This window comes from Aegilops tauschii, chromosome 7 (assembly GCF_002575655.3).
Source record: "Aegilops tauschii subsp. strangulata cultivar AL8/78 chromosome 7, Aet v6.0, whole genome shotgun sequence".
NCBI classification, from domain to species: Eukaryota; Viridiplantae; Streptophyta; class Magnoliopsida; order Poales; family Poaceae; genus Aegilops; species Aegilops tauschii.
Window position 1 is genome coordinate 592,770,049 of NC_053041.3, and position 12,110 is coordinate 592,782,158.

Below are 12,110 nucleotides of genomic sequence, written 5' to 3' on the forward strand. Positions count from 1 at the left end.
TGAGCATGGTGAGGGCCGATCTACGTCGATGCGACTCACAGTATCGGGCTCTCTTAGGGCTCTCTTTAGACAACAGATCGGCGCGGGTTGAACAAGAGAAGGAATATGAGTTTGGGACGGGAGAGAGGTCCATGGTGGTCGACGGCCGGGAACGGTAAAGGCCTGTAGGGAGTGGTGCTCGATACATGTGGAGTGGACGGGAGGTTGGAATGTACTAAATTTAAAGGGCCGCATCAAAGACAACATTGATCAGCCCTAGTATAAGCCAATCAGTATTAATATCCCATCACTGACCGCCTTTAAAATATTCGTAAAAAAAGAGTTCTATCGCTCCAAAAAATTCACCTTTAAAATATCTTCACATATCTAAAAAACAGTTCGTGACATGTTTTCAAATGTTCATACTATGTAAATAGTTGTTTGCATAATTTGGAAAAAAAACCTATTCCGTAGCATTAAAAAAGGTTTAGGAATATGAACAAATTCTCATTTTTTTAAAAATGCTCATAAGCTTTTTTAAAAAGTTATATGTGTCTATAAAAAAATATTCGTGTATTTAAAAACATTCAATGAGCATTTGAGAAACTCTCAACAGTATTTGAAAAAAGGTCAACGAGCATTTTAAAAATATTTAATGTGTCTTAGAAAAATGTTCAGCATGTATTTATACAGTATAACTTCTTTTGAGTAAATATTAAAAGAATGTTTTGTACCATTCAAACACATTCATGACATTCGGAACTATGTTCGCACGTTTAAAAAAATCTTCCTAACATTTATGATACATGTACAATGTGTGTTTAAAAAATGTTCATTGCGTATTTAAAAGAAGTTCAATGTGCATTTAAAAAATACAATAATAAATATATACTTGCAAAAATATTCGACGAGTAATTGGAAACTATTAAATTGTATCTTTAAAATGTTCAATTTGTATATAGAAAAAGTTCAACCTGTATTTCAAAAAAGTCAAATTGTATTTTCAAAAAAGTAAAAAAAAACATACATAAATACAAAACGATGAAAACCAATAAAAAAACACACAAAACGTATGGAACCTTCCCAAAATCAGCCAAACCGGGTGCAAGATTCCACAAATCGGTCTTGGAAGCTACCCAAAACCAGTAGTTGCTAATTTGGGCCAGCCCACTTTATCGATCCCTGTAGGTGAGCTCACTGGATGACTCCCAATTGGCGAGAAATAGCACCCGCGCTCATGTCTCATGTGTAATAGACGTGGGATACTTAGTGATCGGCTAATCCGCACTCGGGCGGCACCTAGTGAGCCGACCAATTGGATCCATTATATTTATTCGCGTATAGGAGCCACTCGGTTGGTTCACAGGTAAGAAAAAAAAAATTATCCTAGAGGGACGCAAAAAATTCCAAGATATCAAAAACTAGTTTGCAAATATTCAAAAAGTTGCCAATTTATAAAATGTTCATGAATTTGAAAAAATTGTTCGCGGATTCCAAAAATGTTGAATCCAAACAATGTTCATCAATTCAAAAAATTATAGTAGGTTTTTAGAAATGTCCACATATTCACAAAAATCTTTGGTTCATAAATTGTTTGCAGTAATAAATAGTTCGTGAATTTGAAAATTGTTGATGGATTCGAGAAATGTTCATAAATTCAGAACATGTTTGAGAATTAGAAAGAACGTTCATGGACTAAAAAACATCTCTGAATACAAAAATTGATTGAAGATCCAGAAAATGTTTGCGATTTGAAAAAATGTTCAATAATCTAAAACAAAAATTGAAAACAGACAAAACCAAAAATAAAAGAAAGCACAAGAAAACCGATAAAACCAACAAAAAATAAAAATATATATATATATATATAAACTAGTTCAAGGATGGTTGTAGAACCCTCCCAAAATCAGTGAAAAAAAGACACTAGAAAACTAAATTTAGCGGGCCCAGAAAAGAAAAGATGGGGTGCAGGCGGATCACCTGCCATGAGTGCTTCCTCTAATATAGGAAGTTGTTGGGCCTCCAATTCCAGAGGTTTATAGCCTTAAGTGGATGACTTAAGGTTTATGGAATCCTTATGAGTATTTGTACTACGACCATTGATCAACACATGCACAAAGAAATACAATATTTGCCTCAGTCCCCAATGAGTCCTGTGAGAGCCAGCTTCACTAGCCCTCGCTCACACTCTCGCGAGCGCTCGCCTACATGGGCCAGGACAACTCATGTTTGTAGAAAACGCTCATCTACATGTGTCTAGCACAACAAGCAATAAAACAATCGCACGTCCGTGATAGAAGGCCCGTTTTAAATAACTAATCTCGTGACCTTTGCTACCGGGGGTAGGAAGAAAGCAGTGAGATCCAGGGAGAACAAGTTTACCTTGTTTATTTTTTCTAGTTAGGCATTATTTTTATTTAAAAGTACTAACAATTCTGAAAAACATATTCTGAAATTCAAAATATGTTCACGAATCTAATTTTTTTATGAATTTCTAAAGTATTCGTGAATGTCAAAAGTAGTCCACAATCCAAAAAGGGTTCATCAATAAAAATAAGCGTTTAATTCGGATAAGTATTCATGAACTAAAAATCATGAATTTAAATGTTAGAGAATTAAAAAATTTAATACATTTTAAAAAGTTACGTTAATTTTAAAATATTCACAAATTAAGAAAATTCTTCGTGAAAAAATGAACCGAAATTTAAAAAATGTTCACAAATTCAGAAATTTCTTGGTGAATTTTGAAAAATGAACCAAATGTTAAAATGTTAGAAATTCAGATGATTCGTGGTGAATTTGAAAAAATGAACCGAAATTTTAAAAATGTATGTAAATTAAAAAAAATTCCATGGATTTTCAAAATATTCGCATAGTTGAAAAAAATTAAGGGATTACAAAAAAATGTTAATTTTTAAAAAGTTCGTGAATTTGAAGAAGTCTTCATGAATTTAAAAAATATTAACCAAAACAAAAAAGTTTAATCAATGTGAAAAATGTTCGTAAAATGAAAAGATGTTCATGAATATTAGAAAATAAAAAATAAAATTAATTTTAAAAAAGTAAGATGGCAAACCACAAAAAATGTGAATAATAAAATAAGAAAAAGGCAGGAAAAAATTCGGCCGGGAATCTTTGGGAAACCGGCTGAGAAGCATGCCAAAACCAGCTTAGTATTTGTGGCGTGCCACATAGCTGGTCATTTTTTCGAGTGAAGTCCGGTTTTTACCACCTATTTTAACATTTTTTACAGTAATTGCCCCATTTAGTGGGATTTCTTCCGTTTTACCCCGTTTAGCAAAAGTATTGTCATAATTTACCCTGTTTAAAATTTTGTGAGCGTTCTGACTGATGGGTCCCAAATGTAAGGTCCAGCTGGCATATGCCACATAGGCGGGTCTTTTTCTTGATGGGTTTTCTGCATGCCGAACCAAATCGCCTAGCTTCTCCTAACCGGGTAGGCTCAATATGATTGACCAGAGCAGCTCACCAGATGGCCAAGTCGCACAGGTCGGGCCGCACCACACTGGCCTTATTCTAGTCGTTCAGTCTGGGATGCATACTAGATAGGTTTAGTCTACTCGTTTCCAGTTCAAAGAAGTATTGTGATGAGATGACTGTACTTGATCAGCACGGCATGTTCCTATTGAAAATTTTAGAAGAAATTGTCACTGATGTAATCTGAAATCATGTAATCCCTCTGTTCCATAATATAGTGCATATAGATTTTTTAGGAAGTCAAATTTCATCAACTTTGACCAAGTTTATAGGGAAAAGTATCTACATTTATATTTCCAATTCATCTCACTACAGAAAACACAAGATAGACTTTCATATTATACTTATTTTGTATTTCTGTTGTAGATATTTTTCTCAAAGAAACTTGGTCAAACTTTGTGATCTTTGACTTTAAGAAAAAAGTATGTGCACTACATTGTGGAATGGAGGGAGTATGTTTTTCGTCAGTATTATCATATACGACCTTAAGTATGCATGATTCTGTGGATCAGATTAAAAGTTGTGTAAATATACTGCTTCACTAATTTTGATGCACATACATATCTGAATACCTAGTCAAGAATGAACTTGGTAAATGATGTTTTAGAACTTTCCTTTCCCGAATTAGCAAATAAGTTGACCGGTAGAGAGTTAGTATATATTTCTTGAGTTGCATTGGTGCGATCATATCGAGCCTGGCTGATCGGGATAAGCTATTGCGATCCGGTTCGGCATGCAAAAAAACCATAAGGAAAAGATCCGCCGATTTGGCATGCTAGCTGTACCTTACAATTGGAACTCACTGGTTAGAAAGCTCAAAAAAATTAAAGGGTAAGTTGTGGCAAAACTTTTGCTAAATAGTGTAAAACGGACGAAATCCCGCTAAATGAGGTAATTAGTGTCAAAAATATCAAAAGAGGGGGTAAAAACCAGAATTCACTCTTTTTTTCATTGATTGCATTTCTTTGTTGATAGCTTACCAGTGTCCAGGGAGCTGATGAAAAAAAGGTGTAATGGCCTTCTAAAATTTGCGCAAAAGGTTGTTTTAGTGGCCTTTGGAATTTGCATGAAAAGTTAAGACCATGAAACCGACCGACTAACGCATGAAGGCTCTGACCATGCCTGCTCTGCGTACTGCAACAGAGGAAGGAGCCAGTCAAGAGTTCAAGAGGGTTTGAAACGCCACCGGAGCAGAAAACCGGACAACTCTGCTTTAGTCGCTGGCCCGAGTGACTTTCGCTTTTTCACGGAGAAAACCAAGAAGCTAGCGAGGACCGGCGAAAAGAGACGGGCCAACCGGCCAAGTGCTGCTACACAGCAGCTGCAGCAGCAGCACCGCGGAAGAAGGAAGCTTCCGGCACGCGCCCACCCATCGCAGTCGCAGGTTCTTCGTCCTTTGGAGCAAAATCAAAATTCAAAAGTGACTCGTGAGGTAACCACCATGCATGCAGCTAGATGCTCGATCCGCATAGGGACTTGTGCTCGCGTGCCTCGAGGCTGAGAGCCGAATCGAAGCTGCCCTCAAAGCTAGCTACTGTGGGGCGCTGGGGCAAAAGGCCGGGGAAGAAGAAGCTTCCTCGAAATCTCTGCACGGACCTCTGTCTCCGCCGTCTCACACTCTCATGCTTCCCATCTCTCCCTCTCCCCTGTATTTTCCCAAAAGCTAAGGGCATCTACAACGGACTGAACAAAATTTTGCCCTTCAAACGCCCACGGACGAGTCCGCTCTCCAGCCAATGTTCGGGCATGTTCATTTGTCCATGCACACAACCATGTTCTTCACTTTTTTATCCTATAGAAAGATGCTTTGCAGTGGGCCAAATGCAAGTGACCCGACACATTTGGGCACTCCTCATATTGCCCCCACATATGGGCCGAGTATGAGGAGTGCCAGACAGTCTGGACGTTTAGTGAGGTTTTGAGGGGTTCAATAAGGTCAATCCTTTTTTTTCTTCTCTCTCCTATCGGGTCAGTGGTCCTACGTCGGCATGGTCAGTTTGAGGAGTCTAGTTGTAGATGCTCTAATAAGGCACAGTTCAGAGCCATGTAACCACACAACTTTATCTGAATCGGCCAATTTTGCAGCAAGATCCAGTGAATACATTTCTCTTCTTTTCTCCTCCCAAACAAATAGGCATTTGAATTTGAAACTCTGCAGGTCCATGCAGGATGTTTTTAAAAAAATCTGGTGCATCAGAAATATATAAAAATGATAAATCTTGTTCTAAACTTGAGCATAAGAGATATTTACTGTAAGGTACACGTGCATTGCACATGAGAGCTTAGATAACCGAAGTACGAATGTGTATTGCCATACTTATAACATGCAAACATGTGAGTTTGGAGTCTTACATGCCTAACATATAAGATATATATTTAATTCTTGTAGTTCATCCCATTGAAAATCTAATTATAACTACGAATCGGAACACTGTAGGGTACATACAAAACAGATCTCATGTGAAATAAACCCAAAAAAAATGTTTTGAAGTATTATCTCGTATTGCAGTTCCGAGTAGTTAGTATTGTATCTTCAAAGACAAATGTACGCTATTATAGCCTTAAAGTTCAGAAAACGTAACATTAATGGTATTTTTTAAAGAAAATGCATGGAAGGGTACAAAGAGAAGTGTCTATGATTTGAAGTTTGTACGTAAAAGTAAAAAAATGGTAACTTATTTAGAAGGAAAAACTAAGGATTGAAGACAAAAAATTCTAGAACAAAGGAGAAGTACTTGTTATTTTTTAAGTTTGTGTATCAACCATGGAATCTTCTAGATAGTACAGGCGGCAGAATCTAGTAGAGTGAAGAAGATATACAATGGCCAATAGTGCTCGGATTTGCCATCTCTATCTTCAGATTGGCTTCATCTAATAGCTAACACTACGAAGTTATTTGTCTATACAATTATGTAGTGTATGAATAACTTGGAATGTTGACCGTCGGGTGAAACAAATCCGAAGCATCGTGTTTCTCTTTTGTTCTAGAATCTTCCATACTTCAATTATGTTAACACTTTTCTTCTAAATAAGTTTTCATTGCTCTATTTTAATTTATGATTATCAGAGTGCACAACGTGCACAAACCTCATCAAACACAAAAAACTCCATTGCTGCAATAGCATAGCAATGTACACATGCCTCTAAAAAAGCATTCACTTTTAATTTATTTACTTTTTGTTCGAGGTTTTACGGTATCTTCAAAGATTGATTTAGAATTATTTTTAAGTGGCATGAACTTTGAAAATTAAATGTACATATCATACTTCATGTGTATGTGACTCAAAATTTACATGCTTCCGTTATAATGTGATATGTCAATATTCAATCGTACTTTGATCATGTAAGTTCTCACATGCAATGCATGTGTATCTTACTAGTACACTATATAGTGGTATAGATGTTGCACCAAAAAGTCTAAAACAATTTATGCGCACTGTAATACATGTGTGTTGTTGACCCTGCAAAGTTTCTAGTTCAAATGTTGTTTTGTTTTGGCAATGGACATAAATTTCTATATTGAGAGGGCACGAATCTTGATGCAAAGTTCAAACTTATTCAAACTCTTAGTCATGAACACTGATTATATATGTAACGGAAAAATCTGATAGCTGAGTAATTTTGATATGACATGCCGCTATTGGTTTAGAAACGTGCAACCTACCGAACACTTTTTTTTGCGACTTTAGGCTTTCATGACGACCAATGTAGTTGACCTACCAGTAGCTCGCCTCAACTCATAAATAGAGCATCCTTTTTTTGGAAAATTAAACTGATGGCATGACGAAAATCATAGAGCTATGATGCATTTTGAAAAATAGAAGGGACTTGATGATGAGAATGTGATGGAGTTGAGGGTGTTTAGCACAAAACATAAGGAAAACCCCATAAGTGGATGGAGGGCTACGATTGCTTGTTGACTTATATTTACAACCCCTTTTTTGAAACCTCCATTCCGTGTAAGAAATTAATAATGTGATGCATGCTACTCCATCTGTTTCCTTTTATAGTATGTAATTCCCATCTTAAAAAATAAATATTGCACCAATAATTATGTTAAGTAGTCTATCAATTAGGTGAACCAAACCAATGAATCCATGTTATGCAAACCAAGGGGCGGGTACCCGAAGTGTTTATGAAGCGATCCATATGGGTAGAGTTGAAAGTGATCAAGAAAATCCTCTCAGAAGACTAATTGTGACTCATAATTCAGGAAAAATGTGAAAAAACAGTGTTCTATAAAAAAGGATGGAGAAAATATATACTAAGGCTGCTTAATTTCCTCAAAAGAAATATACTAAGGTTGCTTAATTTCCTCAAAAGAAATATACTCCCTCCATTCCCTTATACAAGGCCACTATCAAAAATACATTTTGCATCAATATAAGGCCACCAACAGTAATCGAGGCAAAAATTAATGATGTTTCCTCGTACTAGAAACTTTTTAATACTTACAAGCATGTAGTCATAATGACACTCAGCCACTTCCTTCCCATTCATTCGTTGCATGCTTGTGGTGTATTAATGATCCCGGTTAACAAAAAGAAAAGTTGACTTGCAAATGAGTCATTAAATTTTATCTTGGTACCTGTAATATGAGTTTGTGGCCTTGTATAAGAGAATGGAGGGAGTACTAAGATTGCAGAGGATCAAAATTAGTATGTGCAAGCCAACTAGAAGAAACAACCGGTCCAGGGGGAAAAAAGACATGCAACATGGCCTTTAATCACAACTTAATTGACTCAAACATAACACCAGAGAACACATTATCACATGCATAACTAAACAGCATGACATCAATAAATCTCATAGACTCATAGTGTTGCTCCTCTATTATTATTGTTAATACATGCACCGAACAAGAATTATGATAGAATAGAAGCATGTTTCACACCAGCTGCATGCTTTCACAGCTACACCAAAATGTACAAACCTTAAACCAACGCCAATATGTTAAAATACAATTTTGTTACCCGCTATATCTCAAAAAAGGAAAACATTGGCATCATCAGCATATGATGACCCCTCTCTCTGAACTCTTAGCTACACCTCAGCCCATGCTTATTTAGTGATCTTAGCAAAAGAGCCAATTAAGCTTGTTTCATGACACCAGGACATTAATGTAACTAATTACCTCTTAATTGTGTTTCCAAAGAAGAACAAAAAACAGATTATTTAAGATCTTGAATTACCCGTAGGACAAGTTCCTCTCACTTCCTACTTGCTGTGGAGACGACCTCATCTCAAGCTTGGAGCTGATGATTGGGCCGTCGAAGCCCTTACTGCCCAAGGAGTCGCCGGACAATGACATGATTGGATCCATTGAGCCGCCGCTGCCGCCGCCCGCCTCCATCATGCACGACGGCGCCATCTGGAGAAGCTCATCGGCGCTGCCGCCACTCTTGGCCTGGTCATCATCGCCGTTGCCCCACATCATCGGGCTCTTCCCGGTGGAGCAGCTCCTGACTGTTGCTGATCCAATGCAGCTCTCGTTGAACGCCAAGAAGCTGTCCATGGCCATGGTCGGCCTCATCTCCATGTGCTGCTGCAGGTCCAGATGGCTCGACGACCCTCCATACAGGGTGAGGTCCTGGAAGCTCATGGAGCCGCCGAGGTCGAGGGCCGGCGCCTGGCTGCCACCTAGAGATCTGTACCCGGCGGCGGCGGGCCATGTGGCGCAATCGCTGGACGCGAGGGTTTGGTACGCTTTCTCCAGGATGGACTGCATGTACTTCCCCTGGGCCTCCACCCTCATCTGGAGATGCTTCTGCACCTGCACATACACAACACATGGCATATTGGCATCATTGCAAAGTGATCACAGCCTTGAAAGTGAAAATGCACCTGCATGGGATCGATGGCACATAATGTTGGCGTCATTGCAATGCAAAGTGATAATTGCCTTAAAAAGGTTAAAATGTATATGTGCCAAGCTCATGAGTGCTACCAAAAAGATGTGTGCCAAGTAAAGTAGTAAACTTCCCATGAAATATTCTTGCAACCAAGCATGCATGGAGGTTCACATGCACCAACATGCATGTGTAAAGGACAAGCATCATTGCCATATCAGCTGCCAGCAACTCGGCAAGATTAATGTAAGTTTCCTCGGAACGTTTTTGCATGCATTGCATGCAAAGTACAGAAGAAACATGCATGTTTGTGGTTGATGTAGGGCCAGGAACAGATCATAGTTGTACCATGTATATCAGTATATATATGTATGTGTAAACTTCCCAAAAATATTAGATGCCAAAATGTAATTTACCTCCAGCTGCTCATGGAGCCTTCTTTGGACCTCCATCTGCATCCTTAGTGACTCGTTCATGTGCGTGCTGCGGCTGTGGTGGTTATTTGACGACACCAAATTAACGTTAGCTAGTAGTCTTTTAGAAATGTACTGTATAATCTGTATTTGAAGAACCTAATTCGTTTTAATTAGGATATACTATATGCTTTTGTGAAGCTTACTCGTTCATGCTTCTTCCCATCATACCCGAAGACGAAGAGGCTGCATTCCGTTGCATCTCCATTGCTGCAGGTAATTTGAAGGTGTAGTTTATTAAGGCGATGGTATGAACAAGAGATCGAGTACTACTTTGCCTTTTTGACCAAAAAAGAGAGATTGACAAAAGAGAGAGTAAACTTGGCAGCTAGGTTAAGCACCTAGGCATAACAGGTTGCTTCGGAAAGACACTAACACGTATGCATGTAACATATTTCCAGATGAATAAGCTAGGTTTAACTATGACTTAAGTGAGGGAATGCAAACATGTATGTGAGATCTAGGAGTAGTAGATAACTGAACCATGATATGTAGAACAGAAACATGATCCATGCACATCGATTTTAATAAGTAGATCTTGTGATTTTACCATCCTTGACCGAGTGATCACCGAACTCCTTGTGCTGCTTCCCTAGCCTGAATTTCTGAGAACAATAAAACCAGAAATCAAACCACATATGAGATCTAGAGAGAGAGAGAGAGAGAGAGAGAGAGAGAGAGAGAGAGAGAGAGAGAAACAAAAACCTAATTCTGCCCATGCACACGCACCTGAAGATGACTCTTGAGATGGTAAAGCGTGAGCCCCTTGACTCCCATAACCCTCATAATAGTCTTCGGAGTCGCCTCTGCCATGAAGAAAAATCAACAAGTCACTAACAACCCGAAAAATCATCAAAACCTGGACAGAAACAAGCATGAATGGGTCGGTCTCCTCACTGTCCGGGCCTCCAAGCTGCGCGACGGCATCGACGAAACGGTCGTGGAGCTCGACCGTCCACCGGAGGCGGGGCTTGGGGTCGGTGGTGAGGACGAGGCCGGAGTCGCACGCGGCGGCGGCGGCCCGATCGTGGACTGACGACGGGCTCACGCCGGGCTTCTTGGAGGAAGCAGCTGCAGCAGCCGGGAACATTCTATTCTCCCCCCTCGGCCGCCCTCTTAAATCCTTCTCTCTCTAGAGATCTTTTTCCCTCTCTGATCAATCTCTGCTACAGATTTGGACGAGATTCAAGAACAAGGAATAGGGTTCGCTCCCGCACGCAGAACGAGGCCCGGGAGGGTATATAGTCGTAGTAGTAGTAGACGCGGTAGTGGTGGTGGTACTTCCCTTGGCTGTCTTCTTTCTCGATATGTTCTCTCTCTCTCTCTCTGCTTTAGTGGCTTTGTTTCTTTATCTTTCTTCTCTCTCTCTCTCTCTCTCTACTCGTGAAAGCTCATGGACGGGTGATGATATTCTCCCGGGAGAGGAAAAGCCACCGCCAACCACTGGAAGCCTCGCCGCTGTCCTGACGCGCGCCTCTTTTCTAAAGATGAGACTGAGAGAGAGGTGTCCATTCAACAAACGAATTTTGTCATCTCTAAGCTTCTCTCAAAGTATTAACTAATTATAGCAGGCCAGCTCCTTTGATGCGTGGAGATTTTGCAGGGGGTACTACATGTCGCGTGCAATAGGCTATTGACTGGCTAAAGCATCACTAAATTAATACCATCTGATTGTGGGTGTCATACTTATCAAAAGAATGTTTTCCAGACAGTATTATGGTTGAGTGAGATGCTATTTAAATACAACCGATGATGATGATATATCCATCTTGTTTTGAAGTTCATGGCTCATTTGTATATATACAAATTATGATTGCTACTTTTATTTTTAAGCTTTAAAGATGATGATTGCAGTCTGAAAATCCAAATGGATCCCACATCATCTGGAGACAATAGGCTTTCGAACACATTGTTAACTTGCATTTTAGTACGTACCACCATACAATAATCCACATTGACTAGCTAGTTGTATCATTAATCTTGTATCTTATTTAACCGGTGGAACTATATTTCCTTGGTGGTGTAATGCAACCATTTTTTCTGGTATATATGGAACTTTACTTATTCTTACCGTCGCAACGAGCCGATACACATACAACCATGCACTAGTTAAAATTCCTAACCTCTACATGATTAGAATGCACATGGCCAATGAAACTAATTAAAGCCAAGCCTAAAATAAAAGTAGTCCCAAGACAAGCAAAACAACTTCGATCGAGGAGCATCGATTCGGGGATTAGACCGCCATCCATCCAGGCTAGCTAGGCAAACACCTTCCGTGGTCACCCTTTCCAGTTGCGCGCAGATTGCA

General features: G+C 39.2%; 1 protein-coding gene across 1 annotated transcript; it reads right to left on the reverse strand.

The window, feature by feature from the left end:
- Nucleotides 1-8,301: 8,301 nt before the first annotated feature.
- Nucleotides 8,302-11,114, reverse strand: LOC109765216 (myb family transcription factor IPN2). The gene is made up of 6 exons (XM_020323998.4): nt 10,697-11,114; nt 10,529-10,605; nt 10,350-10,404; nt 9,946-10,009; nt 9,743-9,815; nt 8,302-9,250 (listed from the first exon to the last, which is right to left on the reverse strand). The coding sequence occupies exons 1-6, from the start codon at nt 10,887-10,889 to the stop codon at nt 8,666-8,668; spliced, it is 1,047 nt and encodes a 348-aa protein (XP_020179587.1). The 5' UTR covers nt 10,890-11,114; the 3' UTR covers nt 8,302-8,665.
- Between the last annotated feature and the right edge of the window lie 996 nt (nt 11,115-12,110).